The 17,205-nt window shown below is 35.7% G+C and overlaps 1 protein-coding gene across 4 annotated transcripts in view; it reads right to left on the bottom strand.

Annotated features, from left to right (window-relative positions):
- LOC148954819 (pseudouridylate synthase 7 homolog) overlaps positions 1-17,205 on the bottom strand; it is a 90,381-nt gene that overhangs the window by 14,823 nt on the left and 58,353 nt on the right. For all 4 annotated transcript variants that reach the window (XM_089098762.1, XM_089098736.1, XM_089098754.1 and 1 more), the window contains exons 9-11: positions 10,545-10,650; positions 6,526-6,704; positions 1,934-2,120 (exon numbers count right to left, since the gene is read on the bottom strand). In XM_089098762.1, coding sequence (XP_088954888.1) covers positions 1,934-2,120; positions 6,526-6,704; positions 10,545-10,650 — 472 coding nt within the window. The remainder of the gene's footprint in view (positions 1-1,933; positions 2,121-6,525; positions 6,705-10,544; positions 10,651-17,205) is intronic.

Here is a 17,205-nt window from a genome sequence, read left to right as displayed (position 1 = left end):
ACTCAACAAGAAAAGCGGTCAAGTCCACCATGATGGTCTGAAGGGAAAATATATTTCTATAGTGAAACGAGCCTTACTAAACCATTTACGTAATGACCTTGTATCACCAACCCCAAGGAGTGAGAAACTAGCAGAAAATGCTGCACAGACTGAGAGAGATGATATGAAAATCACACATCAGGGAGAAGCCTTGATTTTAAGGATTTCTGGCATTCCCGCCGGGTTTTGGATATTCCATATCTCTTCAGCCTTTCGGACGGGCAAAACAGAGTATTGAATAAGGAGTTTTATTGGATCAGAAAAGAATTCCTATTTGTAAGCTCCATTTATATTTTAAATTCATAATTGAGGATCAGATTAAGCTTACATAATGAATTTCTGGGTTTAAACTTTGCTATACTATAGAATAAAACTATAAAGCTTGTCTTACCAGTTGTGGTAAAATTCTAGTTAAGGAGATTTTTGATACCATGAAAAGCAGTTGAGCTAGGTCAATGAAATGATAATATATCCCGAGCCTTAATGATCTCCTAAAAAATACTTTGAGATCCTATCTCCAGCCCTTCCTCTTCCAGAGGGTACTGATCATAGGCGATCTCTAACAATCTTTGCCTTACAAAAGTTACACCTACAAAATATATATTCTGCTCAAATGAGACACAAGAAAAGGGATTTCAGCCTCGCATCTTTGCTCAGCCCCAATTTATAAGGTTCGAAGATCTGTAAATGTGTTTCTTAAATTTTAGAAAAATAGCCTTGATATGGCATAGAATTCTATAAAAATAACAGGAATCACATTTTAATTAACTAAAACCGAAGAAGAGAAGGTTGAGAACTTAAAACTGACTAAAAAATACTTTGTCACAATTCAAACAGGTAATAGACCTGTCATGTATACAAAAACGCAGCTAAGGTGCCCCCCCCTCCAAGTTCCAAGGGGTCGGCACTGCCGGACCTTGGTAGTGCTTTCTTCAGAATTGCCGAAAATTTCTTTTGATTTTAGTTGTTTGTGTATTTATAGTGTGCAGCTAATTCTACTCCTCCCACTCTAAGCATAAACATGATTCAATTTCTTAGAACGAGTGTTTAAAATTTGACTTCCAGCAAAATTTTATAACCTAGCCGTGAGGCAAATTAAAGCATGACTTATAAGAAAATATATTTCTGCATTAGTGTTTTGCCTTTATCTCTTCTTGTTTGGATTAATACGGCGGCGCTTCCGTACAATCTCATCACCGAATGAAATTACGAGCCATGCAGTGTGTTGCTACATCTGAGTTCGAACTCGTATTACCAAGCCGAGATCAAACCCACTGCACCACTTCAGGCCCTTTTGTCTCTTTTCACCTTCTAAAAAATGTTTGTTTGTTCCACTTGCACTCCTACCAAAATTATGTTTTGAACAAAGCACATTGTTCCAGCTGTTCAGGAATGAAGTGTAACCAGATAACACTTCTTTAAAGCATAGTTACACCTTTCTTTTTATAAATACGATTGTCAGTAGAGCTGTTTCTACCTTTTTCTCTCTTGCCCTTCTCCATTAAATCAAAGCCAAAGATTCTGCTTTTTTCAAAAAAGGCCATTAAAAACTACAACAAGCCTGGAATCAAAGCATACAACTTTAAACATGCCAAAACAAACAAAACAGAAAAAGATAAAGGATGCAAGGTAAGCAAAATAGGAAAAAGACACAGGCAAAGCAAAGAACGAACAGACATGAATAAAACTGATATACGCTTTCATTGAGGAGGAGGTGGTATGATGGAACAGTGCGCATGAATTTTTCTTTTTTTTTCACGGCGGGAATAAATACTGCTTTAAATAAAAAGGAGGAAGGGAGGTAATCTTTTTTATGCAGAATGTGAAGGAAGCGCCTCTGTATATATCCAATTTTTGTAAAAGAGGAGGATTGCTACTGTTAGCGGCTATTTACCTTTTACTCTTTCTGCCTTTTCTGCCTCTTTTATTGGCTCTTCTGATCTAGGCACCTCTCCAGTCTGCATTTTCTCTTCAGGTTTCATTTCTTCCCCAACTGTTTCAGAAGATTCCATTTTTTCTCCAGTTTCCTCTGCCATGACCACATCTTTTTTCGCCTCTGTTTTAGCAGCATCTTCTTTTGCCTATATTTCAATAGAGTCAAGTTGAATTATCCAGTCAATACTGAACTGAATCAGCAAGGGGAGATCAGCACTGCTATGCAGATAAATTTTTATTAGTATCTCTTTGCAAAAGGGAGCATGTAAAGGTTTCAATCTCCCACCTGCAATTTTTTTTTTTTTTTTTTCAGAAGAAAGATTAGAGATGCGTGTTTATTTATTTTTTTCGGGGGTGATCGTGTCGAACTGATGATCCTAGAAAGTCGAGAGAGGACTCATTTGAATCGATCATATTTCCTCCATAGTTCAGAGCCTCCCTCCCCTCTCTTCTGACACCCCTTATGATTTGTGCTCTCTCAATTTCCCCATTATTTCACCGTCAGATATGAAACAAAAATTAAGAACATTAAAAGTGTAGTACGTGTCCACTAGACTTCCCGATTGTATTAATTAAAGGCTTTGCTGACAATCTTTCAGAACCATTGTCCTTACTTTTCAATGAAATTACCTCTAGTGGTAAATTCCCAAATTGTTGGAAATTAGGTTTTATTACTCCCGTAAAAAGAAATGTAACAAGCAAGATTTTGATGTTGTCCGGCCCATTACTCTTACTCCAGTTTTTTTCCAAGTTATATGAAAACTTTTTAGCTGAATGGTTGAAAGCAAAAATAATCCCAAATGTTGACCAAAGAAAATTTGGAACTTACGCTCTACATTTACCACCAACTATCTCGTTCACCTTATGGATACAATTTGTAACACACTTGAAAAACCCAATACCTGGCTCAATTATGTCGCAGTGGGGTTGCAAATAACTTTTGGTTTGATTAACCCCAATACATTAGTAGAAAAACTATCCATTGACTTTCAGGTTGACCCCTATTTAATTAGAATAATTGTGTCTTTTCTCTGTAATAGGAACACAAGTCGTCAAATACCTGAATGTTTATTCTGATCCCCTCCCAATCTGTAATGGCGTGCCCCAGGGAACTCTCTTAGGCCCAACTTTATTTCTTGCTGTGATAAACAACCTTGAAGCCGATTTCCTGGATAGATGGAAATTTGCTGATGATCTAACTGTCACAGAGACACATTTCAAAAAGTTAAAAAGTAGCCCAATAGAAATCTTGGAATCGATCTCAACCGAAGCTGTTATTAATGATATGAGAGTCATCCCTTTAAAGTAAACAGTTTTAACTATTAATTTCCTTCAAACTCCCCCTTCTTTCTCCTGCCGAAGCCCCCCTAAAATGTCAGTCATCACTATAAAGTTGCTGGGTGTTACCGCCTCAAGCGACTTAAAATGGGATTGCAATATTAAAGATAGTTTAAAAGGTGCAAATGTCACACTGTCCCTCCTCAAACTTCTTAAAAAATTTAAATGCCCTAAATCGCATTGTTTGAAGATTTTCCTCTCATTTGTACGCCCCACCCTCGAGTATACCTGTCCTGTCTGGCATCCTGGCATATCCATTGAAATGTTGAACAAAATAGAGGCCGTCCAAAAAAAGGTGCCTAAGAATTATCTTCAATGAAGGTAAAGAAACAAAAATGTCCTTGCCTTTCGCTAACAATGCCCTTCACAACCCTTGAACGACTAACCTTTTCCCTAGTCAATATTCACCCCTTCGACCCCGCCTCCCACGTTCTGCTTCAACAAAACCCCCCTTCTTGCCCAAATAAGAGTTTCCACTGAAATATATAGACAAAACTTTCCCTCGCATAGTTGTCATACTCATTCAGTGAATCTCTTCACACCCCAGCCCCCTCCTTACTCCCTTTTATCTTATAATTATAATATTCAGGTTTTAAAGTTTCGAGCTTTCTATTTTTTGGTCGCCTAACTAAATTGTTTCTATTTTAATTATTTTATTCTCTTTTCAATTTTACTAGTTTTAATTGTTTTGACATTTGCTGCTTCAGCATTGACCTTTTAATTTTATGAGTTTCAATTGTTTTTGACATCTTTATGTATTTGACATTGACCCTTTTATAATTTTTTCGTTGTGTTTTTTTTTTTTGTTAGTTTTTGTTTATTGACGCTAAAGTGCAAATTCGGCCCATTTGGGCTTGTGATAGCCGTTTTTCAGTAATAAATTTTATCTTATCTCCTCCTAGGGCAACTAGACCCCATTCTATGCCCCTTCCCCCCCCCCCCAGAAAAAAACGTCCGATCACAATTTTGAGATAGCCATTTTATTTAGCATAGTTGAAAAGTCCCAAACATGGCTCCCTTCCCAGCCCCTGGGGATAGGCATGGGGATTAAGTAAATTTGTACATTGTTAAGGGGAGTTGTATGGTAGAAATTTCAGCGTTTTTGGATTTCTGGGAAATAATTTCCATGGAGTGATCGGAAATAAAATAGAATTTAGTCTTTTCCAAATGAAGAAATACTTAGGGAAGCTTTCAGGTTGAATCTCTTGAAGAAATTTGACGGAGGGGGGAAGGGGGAATATTTTCAGCAAGAATGGAATTGTCCAGAATATCATGGAGTGGGGGTGCATTTCATGTGGGAAGATCTTTCCATGGTGGAATTTCCCTTAATGGGAAGTAATTTTTAATTGAGGGTAAACAAGATATATTTCTGTTCATTTTGAGTATAAATATTGCTCCTTACTTTCTGTTGGAAAAACTAGTACATTTTTTTTAAATGTAATAATTAAAGGTATTATATGTCAACTCTGCTATGAAGCAGAAAAAATCATACGATGAAATGGCAATAGACAGAGTAAAACAATGTAAAAGGCAATTTTGGTTCCCAACCTATTTAAGGCCATACACTACCTAGACATTTCTATAATTTTGCCCCTCCCCTTTTTTTTCTTCTTAGACCAAGCTGACTTTCCAATCTAATTTACTAAATTGCGTCTAATAATAAGCAAATGATATAAAATACTAGACCATAATTGGGGTCAAATGTGAAAAGACGATAGTAGTTCCTGCTTATTTTCTCTCTTATTTCAGCTTCTTCTTTTCATTTGTTTTTAGTAAATTTTCTGCATTTGTGAGGTAATTCCTGCTTTTTTCGTCTTGTTATTTTCTCAAGTTGTTTATATCCAATTAGGATACCTCTCAAATGTCCTCCTCTCCAAATTTACGTGTTTATAGCTTCGACAGGCCAAGTAAGATTTCTTCTATGTGTTCCACATGAGTTGTCTAAGGATAGTCTTTTGCACCCATTTAATTGACCGTATATATATATATAAAAAATAAGCGGTGCAAAACGTAGTTCCGTCCTATTTTGCAATAATAAAAGAAAGGTAAATGACCACGTTTTACGAGTGAAGGATGACAGATTATCAAAGATGGTGCTTTTGATGGTGATAGATGGTGCCATCTATCTGGGGTAGAACGTATAGTCGATCGTCCTTGAATGCAGTAACAAGACGTCAAAAGGAAGGATTTAAAGGAAATTAGAATTTCATGGGTGGGAGAATTATTCTAATTCCCCATAAAAGAGAAAATTAGCATTGAAAGATTCAAAGAACATGCTTGATCAGGGGAGCATGCGCAGCTTTATTGGCCTCGGGCGGCTTGGTTATCCAGTGACTTGTTAGTAGTAGTAGTAAATACTTGTATTTTATCAAAGTTATTATTATTTGATGTGTTTTTTATAAAAAAAAAATAATTTTCATTGACTACAATTAGAAGAGTTTAATATAATGTCTTGAGACAGTTATAAAATACTGTCGTGTATAAGCGGGTACTGACCGGGGAAAAGCAGTAAAACATGCAAGTGGGTATGAAAAATGTCCCATATTTTAACCAACACTGCCTGCAAACAAGGGAAACTGGGACTGAGGAAAAGGAGACATTTTTGTAGTTGTGATTTTGAAACCAAATAACATTGGTACTTCAAGCTAGAACCGAGAGGTCTCTAACAACGGGCCCAGAATAAAAATAGACTCTGTTGTACTGATACACTGCCTAAATACAGGTGGAAGGAGTTGAAAGAAAATGTTCATAGGGCCTCTCCAGAGGACTCTCCCCCTGAGAAATATTATTCTAATTCCCCATAAAAGAGAAAATTAGCATTGAAAGATTCAAAAATATTCATTTTAAAATACTTACTCATATTTAATTAAATTTAAAATATTTCTCAGGGCAGATTTACTCCCCTGGGTCCTTATCAAAACCTCTCGTTGGGGGGCCAGTAGGCTAAAATTCAAGAAGAGATTCGCTTTTCTAATTTCCGTGTAGACTGTGTGGCATGACAATTGAACTAAATTGTTCAAGTTGCAAACCTCCCTCTTACAAGTCAGTGTCTGTATTCTGAATGGGGGACTTCAGGAGAGAGAGGGTTAATCCCCAGGGACCCCCCCGCACTGGGATATGACTTTTCCTTTTTATGAAGTTCTCTAACTTCATATATATGGTCTCTAAAGAAGAAAGTGTGGTTGCCTTAGAGAAGGAATATGATTAGCATACCTTTATCTTACTTTTTTCCCTAGCCAAAAGGTCTAATTTCTTCATTTCTGCTTCTTCGTGATTTCTTTCTTCCTCATCAAGGAGGTAGAAAGGAGCCTTCAGTCTTTCTTCGTAGTTGCCCATTTCAATTAGGCCCTCTTCGTGAATATCAAAATCGTCTAAAGGCAAGACCAGATCACCTAAAAAAAAAAGAATATGAATGAATATGAATAATGAATTATGAATAACGAATATGAACGAAACATTTCTAGATTAACGAGCATGTAACTTAACTTCCAGATGATAAAATCAGTAAGCTGGAAAAAATATCTTTGGCATCCATATTTGTTAAAAATCTTGTTTTGATAGCTTCAAGAACCAAGATCAGAGCCAACGCTATAGCACTATCTATAATAAAGGCCATAAAACTTCAATGTTTTATCATTTATTTATAGTTTATTTCTATTTTTTACCAAGAGACACTTGAAATAGGAGGGGTAGAAACTTCGGAAGGGGTTTATTCGACTGGAAATTGAAAGCTCTAGTTTTCTTTTAAGAGTCGAAAGTGATCAAAGGGCAACAGGCCCTCCACGCCTTCTTTTCTTCAAATAACTCCAATCGAAATTTTGAGATTGCCATCTTGTTAAAAATCATCCAAAAGAGCATATAAAAATACCTCCCGGGTTGACACAACCCCCCAAACTTTCACAATCACAGGAGGTATTTATGCACTCAAACTCGCACATACACTCACAAATATTTAAATTTGAGCAGTTAACCTAACTTAAATTAACCTAACTGAAAGCTTTGGTAATGTAAGTTTTACTCAAGCTAGCCTAATCAATATCACAAGTCAAAGCAAATAAAACATAGCAAATAAACAATTTCTAACAACACACCTTCGAAATATAAAAAGAAATTACAAAGACGTCAAAGCAGAAAATTCTAAACTAAACATCTTAAGCTATAAGTTTGAGACACCTCACTTACGAAAACTGACGAAATCTAGTTTGGAAATGTCCAAATTAGCAATCTAAACATACCAATCATAATCTTTAGACAAGACAAATCACAAAATACCCAAAAGCTTCAGGCAACAAATACCTTGAGAATTCTAAGAAATAGCAGAGACTACGAAATAGCTAAGAAATAGCTATAGAAATAGACTAAGAAATAGACTAAGAAATAGCAGAGACCACAGAGACTACAAAACAGCAAAGGGAAAACCAAAAACAATAATAGTTAGGTAAGTCTAACTACGAAAGCATAAGAAATTTGGCTAAAAGCATAAGAAATTTGGCTAAATAAAGCTCAAATTAGCGACCTGAACATTACAAAGTTTCACACAACATCCTCCTAAAAAAGGCTAAAAATCATACTTCAAAAAAGTCTGAATTAGCAAACTAATCTTACCAAATCCTAATTTTTAATCAAATTCCTGAGAAAATGATAAGGAAACACCATCAAAGCTAACGCACAAAACTCAAACCACGAAACAGGATTGAAACACTTGAAAAAGTCTCGAAAACTTGAAAAAGTCTAAACACGCGATCAGAAACTTGAAAAAAAAAAAAACATTATTAAGTTCTTAAAAACAAGGAAAATCCGAACAGTAAATTCTTAAAAAAAAACTAAGTTTATACATTTGATTCTTAAAAAACGTCAAATTCCAATATTAAATTTTATAAAAACAAAAAAAACTGGAACATTAATGCAAAAAAAACTAAAAAGATTGGACTAATTTAAAAAAATTGCCACTTGTTTCTTTAAAATAAGAAACAAAAATATACATCATTTATGCTTTGATGAAATTTGATAAAAAAAAAAGTGAAATGGGGAATGTTGAAAATCTTGAAACTTTGGCAATCAATACGACTAGACATTAATTGAAAAAACAAACGTTCCGAAAAAGAAGTTTTTCAAAGGAAAGTAAACGCCATATTAAACTTAAGAAATAAATCTCTATAATAATGCAGTCAAATGCAAAACGACCAGAAATTGCTATTAAAGCATAAATGAAACCCAAAGAGAACAGAAATTAAACAAACAATCATATCAAAGAAACACACAACAGGTACTACTATAAATGAATAAATAAATCTTAAAAGGAGCAAAACTTAAATTGAACATGCAAATCAAGATTGAAAGGAACAAAAATCACTCCAATAAAGAGTTTGGCAACTATTCCCTTCCCTAACTAAAAGTTTAAAGCCTACTGCGTTATTTGCGCTTCTCCGAAAAGTATACGAGTCTAAACTGAACTAAATATAAAAGAAAATATACACAGTAATAGACACGTTCATTAATGCGTTCTTAAAGCTAATCATTTTTAAAACATTTTACATTTTGTTTCAGATGGGGTTACGGGGAAGGGTAGGGGGGACAAACCCCATAAAATGCCCCCCATAAAAACCCCATTTTCTGCCCTTGGATACCCGTTCGAGGTTGGTTTACCATCGACAGCACAGATGACGTTGACAAGAAGGGTTCAAATTTTCAAGAATATTCTGAAGTGCCAAGAACATTAAAAAAGAAACTTTTTCCCCTTTCGAACCGTTTAAAGTCTATTCACACCCGAAAACCGCGATTTGATTAGATTTTTCTTTTACTCTTCAAAACTAGGAATTTTCTATAGTAGTTTCAAGTTTAAGTTAGTATTGACACGTTGAACCGATCAGAGAAACTAATTAGTCAAATATGATAGCGGTTATCAAATAACCGCTATAATCAAACATTAAAATGTGCTGATCCCCTAAGACAACTACATCTTCAAAGAAAAACCATAGCTTCTAAAACTGGTTGTTGGCATATGTTTTCAGCTTATTTATGTTCATATTCAACCCTGTTTTCTCTTTTTTATATTTTATAAGTTTTCATTTTCCATATTTACTGTCATGGTACTTTAAATAGCAATGATAATCTCTATTTTCCAGCGAAAAGATGAAGAAACGTAACATCCTGATAAACATGGACCAAAATTTGAACAAAAACTAACCACAAAGAAGATACAAATTTGTCATGTAAGGTAAAATCACTGAAGCAAATAGCCTAAAACAGAATGGTAAAGAATTGCTTCCTCCTTATTTCTGATAATAACTGAGGAAATTTACATAAAAGGCAAGTAGCCTTTGTTTCAATTTCCATCTGTTTATTTTAGATGTTGGTAAAGGTAAGGTAAAAAATACAGCACCGGACTTTACAGTCGCTGCCGGCGGTGCTGATCTCCGTTTCATTGCCCTTCAGCAAGGAAGTGCAATGGGGGGTTGGGGACCGGCCATCCTGTGCTTTCGCAACACCCTCCCTGTTTACCTCCCCCATGTACCCAATTAGCGCTGGTTCGACTCTACCTGAGTTTACAAAGCCACACCGCTGACCCTCGTTCTAAACCAAATAATTAGCAACACAGAACCCAAGCCCCTTTCTAACGAAGAACGTATTTCAGGTTTAGCACGCTAACCACTCGGCTAGGACAAGAAAATCTAAACTTATTAATAAAATAAAGTAAAAGACCTGCTGGCCAATGAAGCAAAGCAATGGTAAACAGCAAAATTAAATAGATCTGCAGTAAAGTACATAACGAAATAAATGTTTATGTACCGATTCTCTCTTCAAGACGGGTAATAATTTAAGCCTCGCTATCCTTTATGCCTTATTACCTTGAAGGACTACAAACCGCAGAAGCTGACTTTCACTATGTTGATTTTTTTATGATTTTATACAAAAAAAGGATTGTTGTAGCGATTTTTCGCGTTGATTTTTTTATGATTATATACGAAAAAAGCTTTTTGTAGCGATTTTTCGCGTTGATTTTTTTTTATGATTTTATATAAAAAAGCTTGTTGTAGCGATTTTTCGCGTTGATTTTTTTTATGATTTCATACAAAAAAAGCTTGTTGTAGCGATTTTTCGCGTTTTTTTTTATGATGTTATACGAAAAAAGCTTGTCGTAGCAATATCCTGTTTTCTGATAGAGAGGAGGAAGAGAGAAAGGGGGGGGGGCAGAGAGAGAGAAATGCTCGGGAAAGCGAAGAAGTTCTTACCAGGTATAACTTTATTCCTAAATTGAAGGGACCTTTTTGAAGCTACTTGGTTCCAAATGTAGCTTTGATAGGCGTGCAAGTACTGCAAACGGATCTTTCTTGGTAGCTAAAGAAAAAAAATAGAAGAGTTTAGAGCAATAGCAAAAAGAAATAAATAATGAAGTGACGATATCAAGCTTGAAAATGAAGAAAATCATCCTTTTGGTAAAAATACAAAAGCGAAGAAACACTGGATAAAACACTTTAACATCACTTCCCAACTCTAAAAATTCGATGTATATATAATCTTTGGGCTGCTGCACGGTGCGGTCGTCAGCTTCTTAAATACTAGTTCTGTGAATGTTTCCCTTAGCAATTCCATGCCTCAAGAAATTCTGGTGAACACTGGAGTTCTCCAAGGCGTAATACTTGACTTTGAAAATGTATTAGTATCTACCAAACCACTTTGAATACGACCACACAGTCAACTCAAAGAACATAAGACTTTACCAGTACTTCCTTGTCATTTCTGACGAGTCTCCTAAACTTAGAAAATGGTTTTGTACATAGACGATCCACTTTAGTGCACTTCAAGTTTCGCATAATCAGGCCGCAATCAGGCCATCAACTCAAAGAACATAAGACTCTACTAGTACTTCCTTAACATTTCTGACGAGTGTCCTAAACTTAGAAAATGGTTTTGTACATAGATAATGCACTTTAGCGCACTTCAAGTTTCACATAATCAGGCCGCAATCATGCACAATCATTGCACATGTACCTCCCGGGAGTTCATTTTTCAACCAACGTTTATCAAGTCTCACGTCAATCGGAACTGACCCTAATTTTGAAGTTTTCGTCTATTCATTTCTAATATTTCCCTTTAACTGTTTTATCTAGGAACTAATAACACTAGCTGCTTTACGTTGGGGCGGCAAAAACTAGTTAAAACTACTTTAAAGAAGGAAGGTTAGGGCAGAATGGAGTACCGCTACAGAAAAATTGCTGCCTTTAAAGGAAATAATAAAAGCTATATAAAGGCTACGGATAAAAATGGAAACGTTAAGGAAATATTGAAGGGAATAGTAAACTCAATCAGAACAAACTATGTGCATGCAGCTTGTCAAAAGGTCGTATCAGCAAAATCACTGGAACGTCATAGGGTGTTAAATTGAAACTTTCAGGGCATATAGAGGCGGATGTTGAACTAACCAAAAGACAGTATGTGTCTACCATTAATACTAGTACTACTACTGCTGCTACCACTGCTACAGCTACGCCTACGACTACTACAGCTACGGCTAATAATGACTTCGACTACTACGCTACTACGACTACTAGCAATACGACTAGAACTATTACTACTATCACTGCAACTGCTATGAGTTCTTCAGTCACTGCTACTACGACCACTATTACTATGATTACTACTACGACAGTTAGTATAACCTCTGCAACAGCTATCATACTACGGCTACTACGACCACTACGGCTGTGACTAATCTCACTTTGACAACTGCTACTACGACAACTACTGCTAGGAATATTGCTACTAAGACTATTAGATCTAATTGTACTACTATTATGATTAATGCTACTCCGTAGTTACTAACCGGACTATCCTATGACTGCTACTGCTAGGACTGCTACTACTACTACGACTATTGCTTCTAAGATTACTACTAACTCAGTTTTCATTCAGTCTTTGAACTGTGAGGACGTAAGCTGGATTATACTTTGTATTTAATTGGATTGCACAATAAGCGAGACTGTTGAAGGTAAGAAAATTAGGAAATATTATGATTTTTGAATATCATTTAGATTTTGGGGAAGTAAGTTTGCGTGCCCTGTAAAATGGACTTAGTGTATATTTGCCCAGTCTTGAACTTTCTACAGAGACAAATTATTAACAAGGCAGATAAGTATGCTGTTGTTAAACTAGCAGCGAAATTTTTCGGAAAAGATACGTTTAAAGAGACTATTGAAATATGTCGTGATATTTTTAAAGTGGCTATTCTTGAGAGGCGCCGGAGCTCACATCCGAGTGTGGCTTTTATGGCCGACTTTTACGAATTCCTATCGGACCAAATCTCGAAAGATAATACGGATAAACGTTCCACGATTTGAGATTGTAAACCCGTCAGATGTTCCGGTTTTCCCGAGCGAACCAAATACTATTGTGGCATCAAGATTAAACAACTGTGTTCGAATGTTAAATTTCCTCGTTGAAAAACAAGAGTCTGTTAGCACGGATATGGATGAACAAAACCGTTTGTGGCCGTTCTTTCCTAAGCCAAAAAAAGCTACAATACCTGTTATTTTTAGTAATCTACCTGCTAGTATGCAGTCTTCCAACCCCACTAAGCAGCGCGAGTTTATTTCAAATTTAGGATGCTTAGACAAAATCGACCATGTTCAGCAACAGAGATAGGCTACTGGTGCTTATGAAAGATGGTGATTCTGCCTCAACGGTGGTAAGTGCACTTCTACCCGGTTCACGCATCAGTGCTAAGGTCGTAAAGAAGGAACATCTAGGAATTATACGGATTGGTAAGGGCTTTGATGAATCAACTATTGCAGGTCTAGTTAACTCTGTCGTGCAAGCAAAGCGCTTTGGAGGTAGCTCAGTCGTGCAGTTGTCCTTTAAGTCTCAACTAGATTTCGATATCGCTCTAAAGCATGGCATCAAAATTGATTATTCGCTTTTCCGGGTGTCAACTCCAATAAACTGACCCAAGCAGTGCTATAAATGCCAAGGCTTTGAACATTTTGCGCGTGAATGTCTGAACGAACTTAAATGTGGCAAATGTTCCGGGCCTCATGTTAATAGCCATGATAATGCATGATCACCCTCAACTGGGAAATGCGCAAATTGTGGTAGAAATCACAGAAGCAAAAGCTTCTCCTGCGCCTGCTGAAGAGCCGTATGCATGTCGCTGCTTCGAGCCCTCAACCTTGAGGTTGATACTCCCCCACCCCCGTAGGTATGGACATTTGCACCGAACCTGAATGTGTAATCCTGTATTTTCAGAACATAAATGGAGCAAGAGATAAGTTAATAATTTTAGCCGAAATATTCAAGTCATTCGAAATAGTATGCATAGTAGAGCACATGTTAAATGGCGTTAATAGTAATGACTTGGAAGTTTCTTGTGAACACGAGTTCTTCATCCGTCCTGCAACAATCATAGGACGTCGTCCCTCTGGCGTCATTATGATTGGAGTAAATAAGAGCTGTAAGTGTGTTTTACTTGAAACGAATGATACTTTTGTTGCGGTTGATCTAGGCCATACCGTAATTCTTGCAGTTTATATCCCTACTAATTACAGAAACGAACAATCTAACGAACGTTTTGCTAAAGCATGTGCGTCTCAACTGTGGCAACGAAGAGCAGAAATTATACTTATATGCATAATTCAGGTAGCGTGGCAAATTTGGACTTTATAATTTCAGATCCTGAATCGTTAAAAAATTCTCTTGTTAAACTATCGGACGAAATTTTGATTATTGATCATTCTCACCTTGAAGTGTCTGTTGTTTTAAACGTTTTTTTTCGCCATATGCGTTGTAGTCCGCAATGTTTACATAGACAGCTTTGGGATAGGATAGACATAAACTTATATCAAACTTATATCTTCTCTCTTTTCTTAAATGGTCTTGAATTAAAACGGGTAGATCAGTTTAAACATCTTGGGATTATTTTAGATGAAAATTTGTTTAAATGAAATATTGGTGGAACGTTAGACACTGCTGGACATAAAACCTCTTCAACATTTTTTAGTGATGAACGATATTGGGGTTTGATATGTGTTAAAACTCAGAAAGTAACTTCATATAAATATGTGGTGTTGAAAAGCAGAAGAACATATAATGCCATATCTGCGATTGTGGGAAATTCAGTTCTAGTTCTGATCCAGAATTCAGTCAAGGTTTTTTTTTGGAAATTGTAGTTTTAAGTTTGAATCACTCGAAAGCTCAGCAAATTCCTCTTGAGCTTTAAGTGGCATGTAATCAATCTCAGTTAAATCAATACAAAACGGATTTTGAATCCAAGCTTGAATCAAAGCTTTTTGAAATCAATATTTAATATAAAATAATTTCTTAAACCACATTGGCCTGACATCACATAAAGAAAGAAAAACGAGCAAAAATGGTTTTTTTTATAGGCCAAATGAAAGTACTGAAAAAAAAAACAAAGCAAAGCGAATATTTCGAGAGGACAAACGCCTCTCTTCTTCAGCGCGAAACGAAATAATGTATCCAAAAACGCTTTGTTGTGTTTTTTTTCAGTACTTTCATTTGGCCTATAAAAAACCCCATTTTTGCTCGTTTTTCTTTCTTTATGTAATATAAAATATGTACGGAACTGGGTTTCTATTACTTTTAAGTGATCTACAATAATTTTGCAATAAAAGTTTTACAATGATTTCTCTTGATTATAAAGTTGTCAACATGGGAAAATATTTTGAAACATTTTTTTTTTATCCTATCTTTCCAAATTTCAATCTTTTAATAAAACTTTCAATTTTATTATTAGAAGTAAATATACTGCAATTTTGTCCTTGAAGAGACAAGTTGAAATCGTTTAATTTTGCTAAGATGGCCGACAAATAGCACAGCTATGATAGCCATAAGTCGTTTTGAAGAAAAGCAGCAAGTTCACATTTTTGTTTGGTTAAGAATATTTCAAATCCATCTTTTAATAATAATAACCTTCTAAAACTTTGACCTCTTGACAACCATTTTACTTCAGCATGTAATAATAAAGTTATATAAACGGAATCCATATCCTTACAAAGATTTGAAAATAAGTGACTGTTAAAAGCATGGCTCTTGATAAAATTTATAACCTTAAGAGCATTCTGAAGCACATCGTTCAATCATTGTGCTAATTTTTGGGCTGCAAGGGCCTCTCGGTGAGTAAGGCAGTGAGTAAAAGTTATATGGTCATAAAGAGTAGCTTTATTTAAAACGAATGTTTTTGTCCGTCATTTCTCTTGCACCATCTGTGCATATTCCATAGCAATTTTTCCATTCTAGACCTTCAGTCTTTAAAAAATTCATCAACTTTACAATTTATGTCTTTTTCTGTAGTTATGTTCTAAATATTTGACTTTAATATTTAAATATTTTACTTCAAAATCTCTTGCAATCCCATGATTTTGCTACGCGACCCCATTTGGGGTCGCGACCCACAGTTTAGGAAGGCCCGCGCTAGAACAATGGTATGGAGACTTTACTTCAGTATTTTCGTCCAACCGACCATCAACTGAATTGAGTTATCGTGAATTGTTATATAAGCACTGTTCTCAGTTGAACCCATACAAAAACCTAGTTTGTTTTTCTCCATCTTCGGTTTTGATTAAAATTAGATAACTAAAATGTGGGAAGGCCCCAGGTCCAGATGGCCCCAGTTACCAGAACACCTTTTATACGGTACTACAAAACTACTAGAACATCTTACGTTATTATATCATGTAATAGTAATCCAGCATTATGTCCCTTCTTTGATGGGAGAAGGTAAAGTAGTTTACGCAAGAATACTAAAGAAAGGCAAGGATCCTTCACATTGTTCATCATATAGACCTATAACACTTTGTTTTGTTATTAGTAAATTATTTGAAAATATTTTACTCCCATATTTATCGACAAAATGTGATATGGGGGACCATCAGTTAGGTTTTTCAAGTGATGTAGGGGTTCAAAATGCACACGCAACATTTCTAGAAATATTGGAACGCCATCATAACTTTAAAAAAACAACCATTTGTGTGCAGAGTTGATATTTCAAAAGCGTTTGATAGTATGTTGCATCACCAGGCTTTTTTTATCATTGTTGCGTAGTGGAGTGAACGCATTTATAAGCCAGGGTTTGACGGGTTGGTATGGTAATTCGTCGGTGAGATTTTTTTCAGGAGGGTGACTTTCAGACCGAATTTCTTTATGTCGTGGAGTAAACCAAGGGTCAGTTCTTAGCGCCATCATTTTTAATTACGCAATTAGAACAGCCACATGGTACCTACCCCCATATGTGATTGACGGTAACGAAATTAGCCACTTGTCGTATGCTGATGATATTTTGTTATTTTCAGACATTTTAATATCAATACATAATGCAATTAACATATTACATTCACATCTACATCTAGAGAGAGAGAGAGAGAGAGAGAGAGAGAGAGAGAGAGAGAGAGAGAGAGAGAGAGAGAGAGAGAGAGAGAGAGAGAGAGAGAGAGAGAGAGAGAGAGAGAGAGAGAGAGAGAGAGAGAGAGAGAGAGAGAGAGAGAGAGAGAGAGAGAGAGAGAGAGAGAGAAAGCGTACTAAATGTCAGTCCTCATTTCGGCCTTTTCTACAAATCTCCAAACCGGAATTTACTAGCACTGATCAGTCTCCTCTTCAGCATTTTCAGATATATTAAAAAAAAATATCCATCGTTTTTTTTTTGTTTTTTTTTTAAATCTGCCAAACTAGAAATATATAAGAACCGTTTCTATAAAAAAAAAGATCTTCTCCATAAAAGATTCTTATTTACCACTTATGTGGAATTCTTTCAGTTAGATAACAAAATGAAAAAGAAGCATAAGTAACTTTGATGCAAAATACTAAACTAAAATTACAAAAAAATACCCAACAAAAGTCACTCCTCATTTCGACGTTTTCTTGAAATATATAAACAGAAATTTA

The sequence above is a fragment of the Artemia sp. Qi Xiang Cuo genome, chromosome 2, assembly GCF_049724085.1.
Source record: "Artemia sp. Qi Xiang Cuo chromosome 2, ASM4972408v1, whole genome shotgun sequence".
In the NCBI taxonomy this organism is placed as follows: domain Eukaryota; kingdom Metazoa; phylum Arthropoda; class Branchiopoda; order Anostraca; family Artemiidae; genus Artemia; species Artemia sp. Qi Xiang Cuo.
The sequence above is the reverse complement of the archived record's forward strand: the minus strand, read 5'-3'. Positions and strand labels throughout refer to the sequence as shown.